The following is a 20,885-nucleotide window of genomic DNA, read 5'->3' on the forward strand; positions in this document are numbered from 1 at the left end:
AACAAGACTTGGGCCAGATGTAAAATGTAGTATTTGGCCCTGATGTTAATAATTTATATGTGGGCCATGTAAGTTTGGCCTGTCTTGACCCACATTTAAAATACATGTAAATTATTTTTTAAATAAGTAAAACATTCTACCAATCAGGTCGCTTTGAGAAAAAGTATGCCAATAGTGCAGTTAAAGCGCAATGCTTCATGAGTTTATCAATTTAATTGCAGTCTTGACACACCAGCATATTTGGCCCATTTCAGGCCCAGTTATTGATTATTAACTTGGTTGAGACTTGGCCCGGGTATGGTCCATGTTTGGCCCTTGTCTGGAAGTCATTGTTTCAGTCATGTACCAGAATTCACTGTGGCATGTGGGCCAAGTAAAAGCTGATTGTGTGGGCCAGAGCTGGGCCAGAAAAATGTTGCTATGTGGGAGTAATTTATTAGCCCATCTGCGATAACTTCTGAACCAGGAACATTTCTAAATGTCATTGTGTTAAATTGTAACATTTTAGAGTGAAACAGGACATTCAAGAAGAAACTAAGGGTGCTTTCACACCTGTGAATCGATTCAGTTGTTCCGAAACAGAGATTACAATTGTTACATTGTTGCTCTTTGCTCTTGGAGCGGTTCACTTTCACATTGCAAAGTTTCTAATCGGACCAAAAGAGCTAAAACAAGTCACGTGCGAGTAAACTCTCCTCACATTGGTTAGAGTGTCAGGGTTTATTTTGCAGCGTCCCGCTCAGCTGTCAGGAGAGGTGGTGGTTTGGTGGTGATTGACAGGGTGCGCGCGCGTGACGTGTCTGAGGAGAGATGCGGTGGGGAGGGGTGAGAAGGGTGCGCGACGTAGCCTATTTGAGGACCGGGAGGGAGACGCGAGATTACCGGGAGATCATCACTCGTTTGCGGGCATCCGGAGACTTGTGAAACTTCCCGCCATACTCATAATTCTCTCTTCATATAGCCGTAAGCCTATTACATATCCATAAAACACTGTGATATAACCGCGCTCGGATCGGATCGCTTTCTCACTGTAATCGAACCGCTCCAGGGTTCGTTTCAATCGAGCCGAGACCACCTCATTCAAGCGATCTCGGAGCGATTACTTTGGTGCGGAACAGAGCGCGATTGCCCTGTTCACATATGCCAAACGAACTGCGTTAACTGGGCAATCGAGACAGGTTCCGAAACAAAAGTGTAGATGTGAAAGCACCCTAAAAGTAGGGTCCCACAGGAACAAATAGTATAGTAACCTAAAGTGAACAGCACAAGATGATTTTTGAATTTTACTATAGTAAACTTGAATGAATGTTGTGGTAACTCTTTGCCTGCTATGCTAACACAATAACTCCAGTGATATAAACAAATGACGCAGTACTGTAGTTTTCTACATCTATAAGGTATATTACAATACTCAACAGTTTACTGTAGTAAAAGACAAAGTATTCTACGTTATTTATGAAAGTTTATTAGTTCACTACAGGTAAAACGACTACTACAGGTTTGTAAATCCTGTCATATTTACAGTTTAATACACTTCAATGTAGTTTGGACTATAAATAAATATAGTAGGCTGTATTTAAATGTGGGATTGGATGTTTATTTGATTTTAACCCGTTTAGTTAGTTATTTTAAAAGCATTGTTCACCCTGAAATGTAAATTATGTCATGGTTTACACTGCCTGGCAACATCAACAGCATGAGGTATCGAGCCATTTGTGCTGCACATCAGACTACAAACCACAGGAGAGGGCGAATCCTTCAGCAGGACAGCGCTCCTTCTCATACTTCAGCCCCCACATCAAAGTTCCTAAAAGCAAAGAAGGTCAAGGTGCTGCTGGATTGGCCAGCCTAGTCACCAGACATGAACATTGTTGAGCATGTCTGAGGTAAGATGAAGGAGGAGGCATTGAAGATGAATCCAAAGCATCTTGATGAAGTGATTTGAGTCATTGCAGTGATGTGTGGATGCAGTCCTCCAAGCTCATGGGAGTCTTACACAATATTGATTCTTTCCCACATTCAATACTGGACATTATTTCTATTAAGTGACAATATTTTTGTCTTTGCAAAGTCAGAATTTACTGCCCTATTTAAATAATTAAAAATCAAGGAATTATCATATTTTATTTAGCTAAAATAAGAGGCCTTTGCCTTTTACATAAGCCACTTCTGACACCAAATGTTATTATTGTTTGTTGTTCCTAAAACTTGGATAGGCAACAAGAGTTTTGTCAGGCAGTGTACTCACCCTTGACCTATTTCTGAAAATGCTGGAAAGTCAGTGGTTACAGGTTGTCAGCCTTCTTCCAAATATCTTTTGTGTTTAACTGAAAAAAAGAAACTTTCATATTTAGGAACAACTTAAGGGTGAGTAAACATTGAGCATTTTTTAAAACTGTGGTATGTTTAAAAGGAAGAAGCATCTTATGTCATCTTCCAAAAAAAAAAAAAAAATGAGGGCAGGTCCCTTTAAAAGTACTCAGCAGCAACGCGCCTTTTCATTGGTTGTATCTTGTAAATTGATACTGCGCATCAGAGTGGAGTGAAAGTTCTTCAGTTCCCACAGACAGGTAATATTATCAAAAACATGGACCTCAAAGAAGCGTTTGCGACAATCTTTGACCAAAATCGGAAAGTCGCACTATACGCCGCAGGCACAACGGTTGCTGTGCTGGGACTCGGTCTTGTTTTTAAATACATGCGTCGGGAGGAAAAGTTAACTCGAGTGGGAGTTGTAACTAAGCTGCTGGTTCATCCGCTGAAGTCTGGGAAAGCAGTGTCAGTGGAGGCAGCAGAATGCCTGCGAATGGGGCTGAAATACGGCGAACTGCGTGATCGGTAAGTTACTTATTTGAAAGCATCTTAGCTTTTCATTTTGAACGCATGTCCGTGCACTGCTCTTGTACGGTTGCCTGCTAGTTAAATAGAAGTAGTGTTAAGGAGTATTTGTCTGACAATTTTATCACAAGTCATCAAGGTTTAGTAAAATTTGTCGTTTGCAAGTCTTTTAACGTTTCTAAAGTAGTTATGCGAGAGAAAGTTATGGTAAACCGTTTTAAGACATTTTTTGTTATGTCTTATGACATACCCCTGCTGAAAAAAAAAAAAACAGCTTAAACCAACCTAAGCTGGTTGGCTGGTTTCAGCTGGTTGACCAGCCTGGTTTTAGAGGGGTTTTGGCCACTTCCAGGCTGGTTTCCAGCTATTTCCAGCCTGGTCTTAGCTGGTCATTTTCGGTCTTAGCTGGTCAGGCTGGAAAATGACCAGCTAAAACCAGCTTGACCAGTCTGGTTTTGGCCGTACATAGCTGGTTTTGGCTGGGCTCCCAGCTCTGCTAGGCTGTTTAAGCTGGTTTTAGCTGGTCATCTCCCAGCCTGACCAGCTATGACCAGGCTGGAAATGTCCAAAACCCCTCTAAAACCAGCCTGGTTGATCAACTAAAAACAGCCAACCTTTTTATCACAAGTCATCAAGGTTTAGTAAAATTTGTCGTTTGCAAGTCTTTTAACGTTTCTAAAGTAGTTATGCGAGAGAAAGTTATGGTAAACCGTTAAACCGTAAACCGTTATGGTAAACGGTTTAAGCTGTTTTTTTCAGAAGGGACATCAAAAACAATGTGATGAATAACATTTATATTTTGATTAAATTTGATTATATTGATGACATAAACTGCTTTCGAGCAGTACAACTTTGACTGCATTGTAATGTTACATTTTTATCTCTTAAATCAAAACTCTGTTAAATTTACCTGTGTGTATACTGCTGAAAAATCCAGCTGAAACCAGCCTAGGATGATTGGGTGGTTTTAGCTGGTCGACCAGCCTGGTTTTAGAGGGGTTTTGGCCACTTCCAGGCTGGTCAAGCTGTTTTTAGATGTTTTTAGCTGTTCACTTTCCAGCCTGACCAGCTAAAACCAGGCTGGAAATCAGCCTGGAAGTGACCAAAACCCCTCTAAAACCAGGCTAAACTTGTGTCTTCGAGTCTCATTTACAGGCCTCCGACGTGCCTCAAACTCCACAACCGCTCCATGACATCATAAATTAGCAGAAACCTTTGTAAATGTATAAAATATCACACACACACAAAAAATATTTTTCTGACTTTCTTCTTTCTGTAGTCACTGGCTGGTAATCACCGAGGATGGCCACATGGTGACAGGCCGACAGCAGCCGCGTCTTGTGTTGGTGTCTTTGACCTGTGAGGGTGGACATGTGAGCCTCAATGGACCGCAGATGGAGGAGCTGAAGTTTCCTCTTAACAAGGCCAGCGATTTGGTTGTGGACTGCAGGTTTACTCAAGTTTTACATTAAGTAGTCCTGAAAGTCACAGAAAACAAAACAGAAATGCGATGTATATGCTGAGTTCAGTGGCTAATCAGCCGGAATCAGCTGAGGTGACGTGATGTTGACCAGCGAGACTTAGCTGTCACTCAAGTGGCCACGCCCTTAATTATGCGGATTCAGTATAACTTAATGTAAACCAAACGGATGAGTTATAAAAAAATTCACCCGCTCACAGTTATCATGGAGGCTAACATTAGCTATATACACCAATCTTCTTTTGTTCCGGGCAGTAAACGCCTTTTTTCAGCTGTAAAGTTAACAGTGGGGTTCATAGAAATGTGCTCTATTAAGGAGCCGAGACTAGCGGAATTTCGATGAATTGCAGTTTCAGTTACCCCTGTATTAGTTTCACAAGGGACGTTGCCACTTGATTACAAGTCATGCTTTGTTAATGTGAACAAAGTTTCTTTTTTAAGACTAAAAGTGGATGTGACATTGTGAAACGTTTGTTTTTGTGTGTAGAGTCTTCAGTGTAGATGTCCAGGGCAGGGACTGTGGCGACAAGGTCTCTGAATGGCTCACTCGATTTCTGGAAGCAGACAAACCTGTTCGCCTGGTGCATTATGAACCCGATCTGAAGCCCCAGAGGCCTCATGAGAAAGAGCCCCTATTTCCTAAAGATGATGAGGTTTGATGGACAGTCTTGTCTTACGCTATTTTTTTGTAAAGTAATAGTATTGGAAAGGTTTTATTTATATAAACCCTTGAATGTAGTTTTTTTTAATAGGAATAACAGTTATGCACACAAAAATGATCTTTGCTGCTTGTTCAAACTACCTAATTAAAATGAGTTGATAAAACTCATATAATTTAATTGTTTTGTTCAATCCACTTACATTTATAAAAACTATTAATCGATTTGTGTTGAGACAGCATAAAGGATTTGTGTGGAACCCAGCATTTTTTACAGTGTGAAATATCACTTTTTTATTGCACAGTCAGTTACATAATATTTTGGTTGGTCTATTTTTTTAGCTCCGTTTTCACTCAACTGGCATTCACTTCAGTCAAATGCTGTTAACTTAAGCAAACATTCCAGGATAGGCTTTAGGAGCTTTGGCTTATACAGTAAATGACCACTTCAAATGGTGTTAAACAGTAGCATACAGAAAAACTAAGTGTAAAGGTTTTAAAACCCTATCAAGCTATCGTATGTGGCAGAGGGAGACAAGAGATATTTTTCAAAGTCTGAGTTAAATGTTGAATTATTGTTCTTAAGTGTTCTTAAAATATTCTAAAAAGCTCAACAGTGGCCTGTTTTTCCCGTTTATTATACAGGCAAGTCATGGAAGTTCAACTTTTTAGTTGGGTTTTTGAAAATCATGAAGAAGTCAGGAAAGTGTACATTTGCCCAAGAGTGAGAACCCAGTAAAACTGACTGTCAAGGTTTGAAAAGTGCTTAGATTTTGGATAAAATGCTTGAAACCACTTGGAAAATGGAGCCTGCTTGTCTACCTGTAGTGTAATCTGCCTGTTTTTCTTTCTTTCTTTAATCTACACCCTTTGAAATTAAAATAAGTATAACTTCAAGATGAAACATAATCAAAACAGACATATTAAATGTGAGTAAATTACTCATACAAAAGTAAATAACAGTAATTCAGTGTTGGAATTGAGCAATGTTGGACTCAATGTTGGATTTAAACATTGCAAGAAAACTGTTTCTAAGAATACTATACTATTAATAGCATCTAATAAAATGTGATGAGAGTTTGCGTGTTCTCCCCGTGTTCGAGTGGGTTTCTTTCGGGTGCTCCGGTTTTCCCCCACAGTCCAAAGACATGCGGTACAGGGGAATTGGATGATCTGAATTGGCCTTAGTATATGAGTGTGTGTCTGTGAATGTGAGAGTGTATGGGTGTTTCCCAGAACTGGGTTGTGGCTGGAAAGACATCCTCTGCGTAAAACATATGCTGGAATAGTTGGCGGTTCATTGCGATGTGGTGACTCCTGAAAAGACACTAAGCCGAATGAATGAATTAATATGTAATAATTTTTTACTAGAGAAACATCGCTCTTTTGAAATGAATAGGGAGAAATCTTAAATATTAATACATTCAAATTCTTTATAGTGTTGTATAGCTTTGCTTTAAATTTCTTTCAACACTTCAAGTACAATTCTTTGTAAAAATAAAAAAAAATTGTGGTTGTTTTGTCACATCTCCACAATGCACAAGACTAGCATCATAGACTTATTTTAAATAACAGTTTTGATTCAAAAGTCATCATGACTGTGAATTAAAGTAGATTTATTATGCTTCATGTCTGTGAGATATTTTCATTTAGTCACTGCCGTCATCTGATCTGTGTTTGGCTATTCTTCAGGTGGCCTACCCCGATGCTGCTCCGGTCATGCTCATGACTGAGGCCTCTGTTGGAGACCTGAACAGCCGACTGGACAAGGATCTTTCTGTCTTTCAGTTTCGGCCCAGTATTGTTGTCAGTGACTGTGAAGCCTTCACTGAGGTATAATAGAGTTAAATAAAACATGACACAATGTCAATGTAAGGTATTAACTATTTATGTGATATGTTAACCAGGACACATGGGATCATATTCGTATTGGAGAAGTGGAGTTGAAAAGAGTCATAGGCTGTGGACGGTAAAGTAGAAATAAAATATCTCATTTACTAGTAGTTTTAGGCTGTGGAACGTAACGTAGAAATAAAATCCACCATTTACTAGTAGTCTTAAGCTGTGGAATGTAATGTAGAAATAAAATCCACCATTTACTAGTAGTCTTAGACTGGAATGTAAAGTAGAAATAAAATACTTCATTTACTAATGGTCTTAAGGCTAATTTATACTTCTGCATTAAACTTCAGAACTTCTGCATTAAACTGCAGTGACTTCTGGTCACTGATGTGCACCTCTCAAAAAATGTAACTACACGTCGCAACAACGCGTAGCGCAAGCTCTGTGATTGGTCGGCTTGGTTGCGCTGACGAGTCTGGGCGGGACAGAGAGCCGCACGAATGGCGCGAGCGATTGTTTACAAGTGTGGAGTCCCTTGAAGGAGCTCCGGATGGAAAGTTTTGTTTTGTGTTTACCTCATAGTTAAAGTTGTTGCACGGTTCCTGCCTCAAAATGAGCGAGTTTGAGCCACTTGTACATCCAGGAAGTGTTCAGGAAAAGCAAAACAGCAGCGAAGAAACTCGACACAGAGAAACATTTACACCTCACTGCCAACTAGCGTTTCGGAAGTGTTAATGCAGACCAACAGAGACAGCGCGCAGAAGTATAAATGCACAGCTACGGGCGTTGCATGCGCCGTGGGTTACGCCGGTCACTTGACGCGGAAGTATAAGCCAGGCTTTAGGCTGTGGAATGTAAAGTAGAAATAAAATGCGTCATTTACTAGTAGTTTTAGGCTGTGGAATGTAATGTAGAAATAAAATTGACCATTTTACTAGTATCGTTAGACTACATATAACGTAGAAGTAAAATTCACCATTTACTAATGGTCTTAGGCTGTGGAATGTAAAGTAGAAATAAAATATGTCATTTACTAGTCATCATAGGCTGTGGAATGTAAAGTAGAAATAAAATAAATCATTTACTGTTAGTAGATTAGTTAATGTTAGCTGTGAAAGTTTAGTTCAACCCAAAAAATGAGTAAAACTCATATCTCCTGGACTGCCCTGTTTTTAATAAAGGTTTTTATAAGAAATTAACTCTCTTTAGGACATTTTTAGCTAAGTGACACCAGGAAAAATGTTTTTTTTATTTTTATTTTTATGATGTATTCATTTGTTTGTTGTTTTTAATTGTATATTTTGCAGCTGTATAATTTGTATGCTGAAACAGATGTTCTAAACCGATATGATTACATGTGATATATGTTATGTTGAGTATAGGTTTTGCCACGAATATATCTAATGGTTCAGATATGGCATTAAAATGCAAGTAAATAGACAATTAAATTACTTTCATCAAACTCTTATCTTTTGAAACACAAATTAAGATATTTTAGATTAAATCAGGGAAGCTCCAATTTAGAAAGCTACCAAACAAACATCCACAAACCAAACATGCCTTTGTTGGATTTATTGGAGTGTTCTAAACATATGAGAAATATTTTGTGCGCACTTAAAACTAAAATAATGACTTTATTAAACCTCAGATGCGGTTCTGCTTTGGTTCAAACTGAGGAAGTCACACGCAGGTATACATCAGGGCTCATGAACGTGCACATTATACTGACACTGAGGAGAACTATTTAAGTTTTGTGTGCACACAAAAGTATTTTCGTAGCTTAATAACATTCTGATTGAACCATTAAGGGCATATGGCTTTTTGGTATTTTTTCTGGACTTCAAACATCTCAGCATCATCACTATAAATGGAGGATAAGGGAGCTCTCAGATTTAGTTAAAATATATTTTGTGTTTCGAAGACAAACATAGGTGTCAGGGGTTTTGAATGACATGATGGTGAGTAATTACTAACAGCATGTTCAATTTTGGGTATGCTAATCCCTTTACTTGTGTTTATTAATATATTTAGATGCCTTTTTACCACTGTTGACCCTGAGACTGGAGTCTTCTCTCGGAAAGAACCGCTTGACACTCTCAAAACGTAAGTGCACACAGACAGACACTGTCTACATTACACTTGTGAACATATGATCTACAAATTTTGGGCAGCAAGTCCATTTTAGTAAATCATTTTCTTCCTTTGCCTCCAGCCAAAGATATTTTGTTAATCAGTTACGTGTTATCAGGCTTGTTTGCCTCAGTGTTTTATTATTACAAAATCTAGAAAATGAATCACTGTACTATACAACAGCAGTTTTCATTTTGTTTATAGGCTTATCTTATAAAATTATAAAATAATTAATGGCCCCAAACAATAAAAAGTTAATGCACATTGCACAATATCTTAACCTCCATATTGCTTAGTGGCTACATACGTGGACAGCACATTTTAGTTCTTTAGTGGCTATTTAAAATACTTTGAATGTTTTATATTTTGTTACAGACATACAGTGTCATTCTGCAACTGTTTTGCAGCAGATAAAATACACTTTTTAATTGTCCAAAATGGCGAAATTCTTTTGTTTTTACTGTCTGCTAGTCAAAACATGTTCAAAAAATTCGATGTTAAAAGGCCACGAAATCCCCCTGTTTCAGCAGGGTGTTTTAACATATCTAGATTGGAAAAAGTCAGGAAAGTGGGTGTGTCTAGCTCTGTTTAGGGGCAAGTGTCGGAGGAGGGAAAGAGGGAGTTTCGGTTTGGACACATGCTAATTTTTACAGAGGCAAAACAAACACACAGACACAGGGGAGAAAGACAGTGACTGTGTTTACATGGGCTTCAGTAATCAAATTATTTGCCAAATTATTAAGTAGTGGACTTTAACTGCAGTTTGGCACTTTCATTCAGGAACATTTCATTCATGCCCCTCGAGACAATTGAGGTATTTGATTCAAGGAACTGCTGGAAGCGTGTATTTTTAATTCAGTGTTTGATACCACACGGTGAATGAGAGAAATAAACCCCTCTGCATTTCTTGGTAACTGGGATGCACTCGTTAGGTAGCGTCAAAAAGCTGTGTGTTTTATTCCCGTCACAAAATGCGGCGAAAATTCTACACAACGGTAATAGTTTGATTGCGGTGTTTACATGTTTAAAAAAGTTCTTAACTGTAGGTTCACACCAAAAGCGGCGAGAGCGTCAAAGGTCGCTCTGGCTGCCCTGGCGACAACGCTGTCTGCCTTCAGCTCCGGCGGTGAGAGCGAATAAGGGGTAAATAGCGTAGAGGGGAGCGTCACATGTTATGTTGAAAACTGATTTTCATTTAAACATAGTGATGTAAACTTTAAACCTGAGAAAACTGCTCAAAATTGCCCAGCCCTAACTAATACTGACAGAAATTGCAAACGTTTTCAGTTGCACTTGGTATATGATGTAACCACAGAAGAGTCTCGCTTTAAATATCAAAATTGTCAATTCTCTAGAATAGTTTGAGAGAGATGCTAACGGTCTAATACAATTCAATTATTTATGCTAAGCTAAGCTAAAAGTCCTCCTATCTCGCTCAATCTTTGGCTTAATTGGATTTAAAAACGGTGAAACTCAACTCTTTAATATAGGACTTGTAAAATGAGCCTATTTTATATGGAGTCATCCTTTAAAATGATACTGGCTGAGCTTTTATGTTGATGTCAATGGCGTAACTTTTTAGATGTGACTATCCAAAGATGTGAGATGTGACTTTGTGACAATCCAACTTCATGTCAGTTGATTGAAATGCATTTGACTTGCAGTATTTGTAATACAAACTATTGAAACAGTGAAAATCTCCAAACAGTGATGAGTATGCTGCGCAGAACTGACCTCAATGATAATAAATAATGTATTTAACTCACTTAAGTTGTAACATCAAGCTGCTCTTATATGTGCCTGTGCCTAATTTGTAGCACAATCGGCCAATGCTAATTAATATGAATAAAATGTCATCCTTTCTCTAACACAAGCTGACTCCTTAATCTGTTGATCTCTAATTAAAACAACTTACTATTGAAAATCACAGGGCATTGTTCAACAAAACTCTTGCTCTATGCATATACAGTAGGGAAATGTCATAAGGTTGTATCGTCCACAGTTTTATCACCTACTTCTTTTTCTTTTCTTCAAAGCTATCGAATGACTGACCCCAAGCAGAAAACCTCACCAATACTGGGACAGTATTACACCGTCAGGAAAACGGGTGTTCTTCATGTCGGTGAACCAGTTTATAAGATCACCTATTAAAACAGGCCAGACTGGATGCAATGCAGAATATTAAAATCTAATGATTACAAGCAGACAGGCCATCCTTTACATCAGTTCTAAACTAGATTTAATCAGTCATATTTTTCATCATTTTCATTGAGTAATTATAAGTAATGAGTATAAATAAATAAAACTATATATATATATATATATATATATATATATATGTGTGTGTGTGTGTGTGTGTGTGTGTGTGTGTGTGTGTATATATATGGGCAATTTTTGTATATATATATATATATATATATATATATATATATATATATATATATATATATATATATATATATATATATATATATACACATACTGTACATACATACATACATACATACAACTATTCTGTCTGGTTCTCGAATCTGATTGGCTGATAGCCGTGATATATTTAAGTAATATCAGCCCCCGTACAGCCTCTTTACCCTTTATGTATTACTCCACCCACATACAGCCAGCAAAAAGCAGACACTACAGATCTAAAGTTTAAAAGATGAAGAGTACAAAAGGGTTTTTGAGACTCCATGTTTGATTTTGTTTTTATATACACAATTATGCTGTCAAACTGTTGTATAAACGCAATATTACACTCGTAGCAGTGCGATATGGCTGTATATCGGCACTGGTGGGGGCACTAAGGCACTCGGCCTGCAGCCTCGTGCGAACGCATGCCTCTCACCAGTGCCGATATACAGCCATATTGCACTGCTACGAGTGTGATATTGCTCATATATAAAGATGATTTTGTAAAATGTTCAGTGTTAGGATTGGAGTAGATCAAATGTCAGAGATTCCAAACCAAAGGGTTCAGCAAATGTGAATGTGAGCATTGCATCCAAAACAAACTGCAACAACAACAAAAACATCATTTATGCGGGATCCAAAAAATAGCTGATTTATTCGTTGTCACATGGGTGAGTTTATTAGTTTTCAGTGATGTGGCCAACAAGTTTTTATAGCAAGATGATGGGAATTCTGTGATTCTTGTGTTTTTGGATCTCTCAAATTTCAGAGTGAATTGTCAAATAGTAGTGCAGTGTAATACTAGATTCATGTACAATCACAAATCAACATCTTGGTTTAAATCTCCCAGCCCCCTCACACACACACACACACACACACACACACACACACATACGAGCATCTGCAATTATTTAGTCAAATGCAAATATCATGATTAAATACTCCCAATATGACTTCATCAATCACACACCGATTTATTGAATAGGATTACTGATATTGTGATGCTAAAAAGAGATCATGCTTGCTGAACATAAAGCCTTTAGAAATCTAATCAGTATTGTTTTCATTCGGACAACATCCAGTAGATGGCGCTGTTTCTGTGGTTTGTGAATGGCTGTAGACGTTCATATTTACAGTGCATTATTGTACATACATAGTTGCTAAGCTAACCATGAAAGGAGCAGGAATGAGGTTTCAAATAATTATGAATTGTAACAATACGATTGATTTTTAATTTTTTTTGAGAGTGAACCTATAAATACCGGATTTTCCAAATAATTTATTTGAATGCCTGTTGTTTTTATACTATCATAATTTCTTCAGATTTATCAAGATTAATTAACATGGATGAAATCAATAAACAATGTTTTTTTTAAATGTCGTTCATCACCCTCATATCGCATCTACCCACAGACACTCACCGGCCACTTTATTAGGTACACCTGTCCAACTGCTTTTTAACGTAAATTTCGAATCAGCCAATCACATGGCAGCAACTCGATGCATGTAGACATGGTCAAGATGATCTGCTGCAGTTCAAACTGAGCATCAGAATGGGTAAGAAAGGTGATTTAGGTGGCTTTGAACATGGCATGGTTGTTGGTGCCAGACGGGCAGTTATGAGTATTTCAGGGACTGCTAATCTACTGGGATTTTCACGCACAGCCATCTCTAGAGTTTACAAAGAAGGATCCGAAAAAGAGAAAATATCCAGTGAGCGGCAGTTCTGAGGGTGCAAATGCCTTGTTGATGCCAGAGGAGAATGGCCAGACTGGTTTGAGCTGATAGAAACGCAACAGTAACTCAAATAAACACTCGTTAAAACCGAGATGCAGCAGATCATCTCTGAACGCACACTACGTCCAACCTCGAGAAAGATTGGCTACAGCAGCGAAAGACCACATCGGGTGCCACTCCTGTCAGCTAAGAACAGGAAACTGAGGCTACAATTAGCACAGGCTCACCACAATTGGACAATAGAAGATTGTTAAAATGTTGCGATTTCTGCTGCAACGTTTGGATAGTAGGCTCAGAATTTGGTCTCAATTACATGAAAGCATGGATCCATGATGCTATCATGCCAATATGGACCAAAATCTTAGAGGAATGTTACCAGTATTTTGTTGATTCTACGCCGAGAAGGATTAAGGCAGTTCTGAAAGCAAAAGTGGGTCCAACCCGGTACTAGTAAGGTGTATTTAATAAAGTGGTCATTGAGTGTATATATTGGTTATTCTATTAAAATATTAAACATAAACAGTTCTGGTTACCTTCAACTTTCATTAAATGGTCAAAAAATGCATTTAAAACAAATCTCTTATGTTCTACAGAAGAAAATAACTACTATGGAAAACCATGATGGTATGAAGGCACAAACATTTTCATGAAATAAAATAATTTATAATGAAAATAATACATAGAAAGATTACACAACTCAAAAAAATTAAATAAATGTCTCATGGGTGTCAAAATGTAGTCAGTCGTAGTCAGGCAGTAGAATTCTTGGGAGGGAATTGAGATGAAATCCATCTTTCTAAGCATCATCAACACGCACGCATACATACACTCTTGGATGTCTATCTGCATGGGAACCATTCCATAGATAATGATTTTATACTGTTCAAAATGTATATATTTTATTCCCCTACTCTCACAGAAAACAATCTGCATTTTTACATTTTCAAAATGCTCCATAATGTGCGATTTACCAGTCATTTACCTTATGGGGATGAAACTGGGGATGGCACATTTGACCCACACAAACCCCATTTCCAGGGCAGATGGAAAGCATGTTTGTCAATCATTCAGCAAACAGGCTCATCCAATGTTTTGAAGTGGGAAAGCGGTTCATTATTGTCTTCCTGACAGACAGCTAGCACCTCCACGTGAAATATCTCACAAGGATGACAAACCGAGCAGAGTAATGACAATCACATTTTGAATTTACTCAATTCTTGAAGTGTTTTCTCGCTTTTAAATATAGAGTGACCCATTACACATTTTAACACAGCTAAATTGTTGTACAGTTCTCTTAAAGTTAAACCATGAGATCAAGACAATATTCTTCCATGAGCAAAGATCTTAAAGAGATTATTCACTCAATAGTGAAAATCAGCTGTAAATTCACTAAACAGATCCATTCCCCCCCTTTAGTACAACAGGAAACAAGATTTTTTTACCTGAAATCACAGTCCTTGGTGATGTGAACCATGACGAATGAAGTTCTGCACAAGACTTTTGGCCAGCGGAGAAATTAAAATGGTCGTGCCCAACTGAGTCTGGTTCTCTCAAGGTTCTTTTTTTTTCACTCCCATCAGGTGAAGTTTTTTTTTCCCTCTCCGCTGTCGCCACTGCCTCGCATGGTTCAGGATTGGTAGAGCTACGCATCGATGAATTTGCTCTTCAGTGTTTGAACTCTCAGTAATGATTAAATCACACTGAACTGAGCTAAACTGAACTGAACTGAACTTAAACACTAAAACCTGAACCACACTGTTCCAGTTACTGAACCACACTGTTCCAGCTACTATGACCATTTATGTGAAGCTGCTTTGACACAATCTACATTGTAAAAGCGCTATACAAATAAAGCTGAATTGAATTGAATTGAATGTGTAAAATACTATTAGAATGTTGTCATTCCTTTAAGAATCAAAGAAACACATACAGATGAAACATAACTCAAACCTGTGGCTCTTTACAATACATTGAGGTCTTCTGAAGTGAAACGATCAGTGAATAAACTAATAATGCAGTTTTTTTAAACACGGGTTCTGTTTAAACTCATTCCTCCAGATGGCCCACCCATGTGAACGTTGAGCCTCTTTGAGCGTTTTAGCGGCAGCACTGTCTCAGGCTGCTTTTGGCTCTCTGTCTCTGTAATTAGTGTGCTGTAAGACACCTATGATGAAAAGTCTACTAGATAATTACAGACTTACAAAATAAACAGTGTCTGTGTGTGACTTCACAGGTCTTGACATTAGTGAATAGACATGCGTCCGTCTCGTCATTGTTAGTTTTTTGTTGGGTGAATTTGACAGCCATGGGCCTGTACCATGAAGCTGGCTGAACAAGCTTATAGGATTAGTCATGAGTTGACAAAACCAAACCAGCGGCTTTGTTGGGATCACGATGCTGATCTTCCACTTTCTCTGTTAACTCGAGCTTTGATCTTGAGTTAAGACCAGAGGTGGAACATCAACAGCAAAGAGCCAATCACATGCCTGGAAACCGATGTGATTGACTTCTCGTGAATTCACAGGCAGAGATTAAAAGATTTACGAAGAATTTGAAAATATACAGAAAGAGCTGTCTATGAAAGAAGACATGCTTAAAGAAAACTGTTGGCTTTATTAGTGCCCGAGAAGTTGAGGTAATTTGTATGGTTAATAATGTGCGTATAATATAATAATACACTCAAAAATCTAGTCAAAAATATTTTGGCAGCTTGTTTAAACTACTCATTTAAAAAGAGCTGAATCAACACAATTAAATATATGCACACAGACTTTTATAATTTCAGTCAGCCAGCTCCTGGGCTTCCGTTTAATTGTCATCCAGTGGTGGAAAGAGTACTGCAAAATCATACTCAAGTAAAAGTACGATTACTTGCCTAAAAATGTAGTGCGAGTAGAGTAAAAGTTAATTCATTCATTGTCTTGTCGGCTTAGTCTCTTTATTAATCCGGGGTCGCCACAGCGAAATGAACCGCCAACTTATCCAGCAAGTTTTTACGCAGAGGATGCCCTTCCAGCCGCAATCCATCTCTGGGAAATAGAATTAAAGTATCTGTTTTAAATAATACTCAAAGTATGAGTGAAATGTAGCTGTTTTGAAAGTACTCGAGTAGTATTAAGCTGTAAAAAAGCTGATGCATTTACATTGTAATTTGTGGATGTGTGTAAACGTAACATTCTGTAGTGCATTTAGTTATTGCTCTGCAGATACACAACGTCATAGGACATTAATATTAGGTTGTGATGTCAGGTGACCAAAACTCAATGTCTAGCCAGCGTCTATAGACAATGTTATTTTGATGTCCTGTAACAACGTCATCTTGACATCAAATACTGACATTTCACATTTATTCGTCAGGCAACCAAAATCCAACATCTGATAGACTTCATAGTGGCAACATCCACACAACGTCAAGCTGCACATCATTAGATGTTGATATTTGGTTGATTTTAGCTTGTACGTTGGACATTGAGGTCGGCCTTGGGTTCTTCTCTCATCAGAGACAGGCATCTAAACAGTCTCTGGGTCAATGTGTGTAAAGATTTTGGACATCTTCTTGGACACTTTTAACAGTTTGCTGTAATTATAAATCGCCCATGTCTTCAGGTAGTTAATTATGAGGCGATTTACCTTCTATGTGTGATTTGATTGGACAGGAATCACAGGACTGATTTTTCTAATCCCCATAGATAAGAAAAAATAAAGAAGTAACTGCAGGTTGAAGGAAAATAGTGGAGTACAGTGCACTAAAAATGTACTCAAGGGAAAGTAAAAGTACACATTTTTAAACTACTTAGTTAATTACAATTCCTGAGAAAGAAAAACTCAATTACAGTAGTTTGAGTATTTGTAATTACTTACTTTACACCAGTGGTTCTTAAAGTGGAGGTCGGGACCCCCTGGGGGTCACGGTACAATGACAAGGTGGTGATTTCCAAAGCTCAAATAAATTTTATTAAACTATTAGAATTACCATATTTTAATCGTAACGCAAAATTCATTGCGCGATTAAAGAAACAACATACAAATACAAATCAGTCATCAGCCTTTGATTTTTATATCAAAATGTAATTAAATAAATAAATGACTAAAACTAAACACTATATGGTTGCATTTTTGTATTGTCAGTATGCTCATGTTTATATTTGCCTATAGTTGTGTGTGCAACATTTGTATATTTACAGTACAACCACCTTGAAACATGGGGGTCGCTATTCACTGACATTGTTATTTTGGCGGTCGCGGGCTGAAAAGTTTGGGAACTGCTTTACAGCACTGTTGTTATCCCATACAAAAATCACCTCGCTTAAGATCTGATTTCTGTAAAAAAAAATCAGTGATCTGCACTTGGGGCCAGCCCGTAAGGTTGAAGGGCCCTAGGTGAGATAGAAAAAAAATTGGGCCTACTGGTGTAAAAACAGTGAGAAGAAAGCACAAGAAATGCAATTTTAATGTTTAAGTGTATACATTTTTAATCCATAGTACATTTGTAAAAATATTTACTCAGATTTAAACAAGTTTGCAAGCCAGCACAAACACTCATTAAAAAAATAAAGTCCATAAGTATGACATGTACAAATAAAGCATTAATTAAATGATGTTTTTTTTTTTTGGTGAATGAATATCATACAAATATATGCAAAAATAAAAAAAATGAAGGAAACATTTTAGCTTGTTTTTACAGGGAGATTTACACAAACAAAACTTTGTATTAGATATTGGACAGTGGGTAAGGTTCGATTTTGATAAAATGAGGGGGGAAACCTGTTTTATTTTATTTTATCAGGGTGAATTAGTGGGATAATAAATTGATTATTTAATAAAGCATTCTGAATGTGGCCTATTTTTTCTCACATATTACACAAGTATTTCTGTGATCACGGGCAGTGTTGCATTTATTAAAACAAGTCTTAATGCTGCACTACTAAATAATGTATTATGCATAGCAGAACATACCTTTACTTTCAGCTTGCTTTTCTTCCTCTGCTTTTCTTCCTTTTTCGGCTCCGGAAAGATGTAGTTTGGACTTAATTTTAATAAAAATTCAGTTAGTAGTATAGTTATACAGTATAGTTTTACAGCCAAATGTGTGCTAGTTTAAAGTGCTGAGCTTGTACATCGAGACTAATAACCAGGCACACTGAATTAACTTTGACTGAGGCACTGGATGCGCCGCTAACAGCCATGACACGCCACACCAACCATGCACATTCGGATGTTATTTAAAATGAAACTATTCAGATGGCGCTCTGTGGCGCGGCAGAAACATGAACTGTCCCGAATCGTGGCTGGACACCACGGACAGCCATCGACTTGAGGCGATGTTGTGTGTACCCTGATAGGAACCTATGTTTACAATTCTAAAATGCTTTTTTTTTTACCATAGGTGCCCTTTAACTGATTATATTTGAATTACATTACAACATCGAGGGTATAAAAGGAACCTGAAATTGAAAATAGTCACATTAAGCTTTCAACGGAAGCTGTAACACACTAGCTGTGCATTTAGCCCAATCTTGAGTTTTTTTTTTTTTTTAATTACATTTTTTTTATCCACATTAGTTAGTACACTTAAAAAAAAAACACAAAAAAAAACATATTTTTTTAGTGTTTAATCCAAATTTGTTAAAAGTGTTAAGCTAACTTAATTGATGTGTTTGGACAACATTAATGAATTGTGTGGAACCCTGAATTTTTTACAGTTTTTAGTTAACTTAATTAATGTATTGGGACAACATGAAGGAATTTAGTGGAACCTGGGATTTTTGTTTTTTACAGTGACATAGTCTTTTTTTTTCCCCCACCTGATTTAAAAGCCTATTTATGTTGCAGCTGCATTTCTATTAGTTTAAACTAAAACAGTTGGATATTATTGAAGTTATGGATCTACATTTCTATTATATTTTCTAAATCCTCTGAAATAAATAATTTTCTATAAAATGATGTTTTTATCTTTAGAAGTGTTGCTATATAATGACCTTTCATTTGGATTAAAAGAAACTTTTAAGTCATGTGTCACTTTGCCAGCAGCTGAGTGGTTAAAACTATAGGTTTATTATCTCTGAACCAGAACATAACCCTTTGGAGCTTGGTAGCATAGAATAATGAAAGCCGTGCTATCATCCTTTAGTCATGGGACGGTTTAAGATTCTGACGGTATGATAACCTTGGATAAAAATAGCGCCATATTGTGATTATTGCTCCAAAATGTATTCTTTTTAAACATCTAGGTTAAAAACAATACCTTTTCCCCCTTTGAACACAATATATTTTAGTTTGAGAAACATTTAGAATATTTTGGAACAGTAAACATGTTAAGCTTAATAATAAAAATAAATCATTAGCTATTTTTCAATCACTCTGTGCGCAAAACTTGATTATCGCTTAAAAGACCTGCGAATAAAGCAGCGAGTCAAAGCGTACAAAATCATCAGTTCCTGATTAACTGGCGCCAAATATCAACAATAAAAACGGAATTTACTGCGGTAGGAAAAGCTGCCCCAATATTTTCTTCATCTAATACATGACTTGCACCTCAGAAGGCAATCCTGACACGCAGTTAACTCGCGCTGCCCTTCGAAGGTGTCAGATGTGGAGCACAGATGCTCTTGATTTTGGATCATATAATAACACTAATACTTAAACGTTAAGATGTTTTATAATGAACAAAACAACATTTCAGATGTTTTATAATGTGCTCAGCCTGCTGGTTTATCCATTCACACAAATTTTTATCATCATATGATCTCTTATAACAAAATCACATGACCTTTTTTTTAATGCGCATGCTGGAGTTTGTGCGGTAAAAGTGTTTCCATCGTCGTTTGTGCGCATCTTTTCTTATCGAATAAAAAGTTTATCCTACTCCATTATTCACATTAGTTTTTATGCGCATTTTTAAAATTTATGCACATCTTGGGGTTTTAATCAACCGGTTTGAATAGTTGGATGGAAACATACTGTAGCTACTGACTTCTTACTTCATTTGTTTCAAAACCGAGATTTCTTCACAATTTAAAACGGCATTTTGAGATATCTTTTCTGCGGGAGATACTGTTAACTGAAAACACACACAAAACTTAAATAAAAGATCTTACACATGCCTTAGTGCAATGGTATTGCAGAAAATGTTGCCAGTTTTAAAACCTTGACTTTTCTAAACTGCGGTATACCTTGATAATCGTTCCATGCAGTCTTTGTATAATAAACCTAGAGGATTGGTGCAAACTAAACTGAAACTCAAAGGGCTAGTTCACCCAAAACTGATAAGTCTGTCATCAATAGCTCACTCTTGACTGGTTCTAAACCTGTTTAACCTTTGTGAAGGTATTTTGAAGAAAGCTAGAAACCTGCAATCATCGACTTCCATTGTATTAGTTTTTCCTAGCATGAAAGTCGATGGTTACAGTTCTTTAGGTTTTTTCAAAATATTTTCTAACTTTTGTGTTTAACAGAAAAAAATAATCAACTCCGTGTCAGAACCACTTGATTAAATGGTGAGTAAATAAAACATTTTGAGTGAACTCTAACTCTTTAACTTGGCCTTGGCTTCATGGTAGGTCCGGGTTTTTGGTGGAATCTTAAAATCTTGTCTAAAACAATCCGCACCAGATTTTGCAGCTCTCCGTATGGGTACCAGCTTGTTTAAAGTTGTTTTAGAGGAAGTGGGGCATGCCAAACTGCAGGGCAATGTTATCATTGCTTGAAATTTCATGTCAACTGTCTTTTGAACGATGCCCATAATTGTGAAGGCATCAAAGATGGTATGTAAACAAAGAACATTTGACAGAA

At 37.2% G+C, this 20,885-nt stretch overlaps 1 protein-coding gene across 1 annotated transcript; it reads left to right on the plus strand.

Annotated features, from left to right (window-relative positions):
• Window positions 1-2,500: 2,500 nt before the first annotated feature.
• On the plus strand, window positions 2,501-11,152 carry marc1 (mitochondrial amidoxime reducing component 1). Its single transcript, NM_001014367.2, has 7 exons — window positions 2,501-2,838; window positions 4,118-4,288; window positions 4,806-4,971; window positions 6,669-6,809; window positions 6,884-6,945; window positions 8,850-8,921; window positions 10,985-11,152. Exons 1-7 carry the CDS (start codon window positions 2,588-2,590, stop codon window positions 11,097-11,099), a joined length of 978 nt encoding a protein of 325 aa, NP_001014389.2. The 5' UTR covers window positions 2,501-2,587; the 3' UTR covers window positions 11,100-11,152.
• Window positions 11,153-20,885: the final 9,733 nt, after the last annotated feature.

This window comes from Danio rerio, chromosome 17 (genome assembly GCF_049306965.1).
Source record: "Danio rerio strain Tuebingen ecotype United States chromosome 17, GRCz12tu, whole genome shotgun sequence".
Taxonomy (NCBI): domain Eukaryota; kingdom Metazoa; phylum Chordata; class Actinopteri; order Cypriniformes; family Danionidae; genus Danio; species Danio rerio.

Coding starts and splice junctions, on each gene's coding strand:
- marc1 (NM_001014367.2), top strand. CDS start 2,588: ATGGACCTCAAAGAAGCGTTTGCGACAATCTTTGACCAAAATCGGAAA. Junction 2,839..4,117: donor TACGGCGAACTGCGTGATCG/GTAAGTTACTTA, acceptor TTCTTTCTGTAG/TCACTGGCTGGTAATCACCG. Junction 6,810..6,883: donor ACTGTGAAGCCTTCACTGAG/GTATAATAGAGT, acceptor TATGTTAACCAG/GACACATGGGATCATATTCG.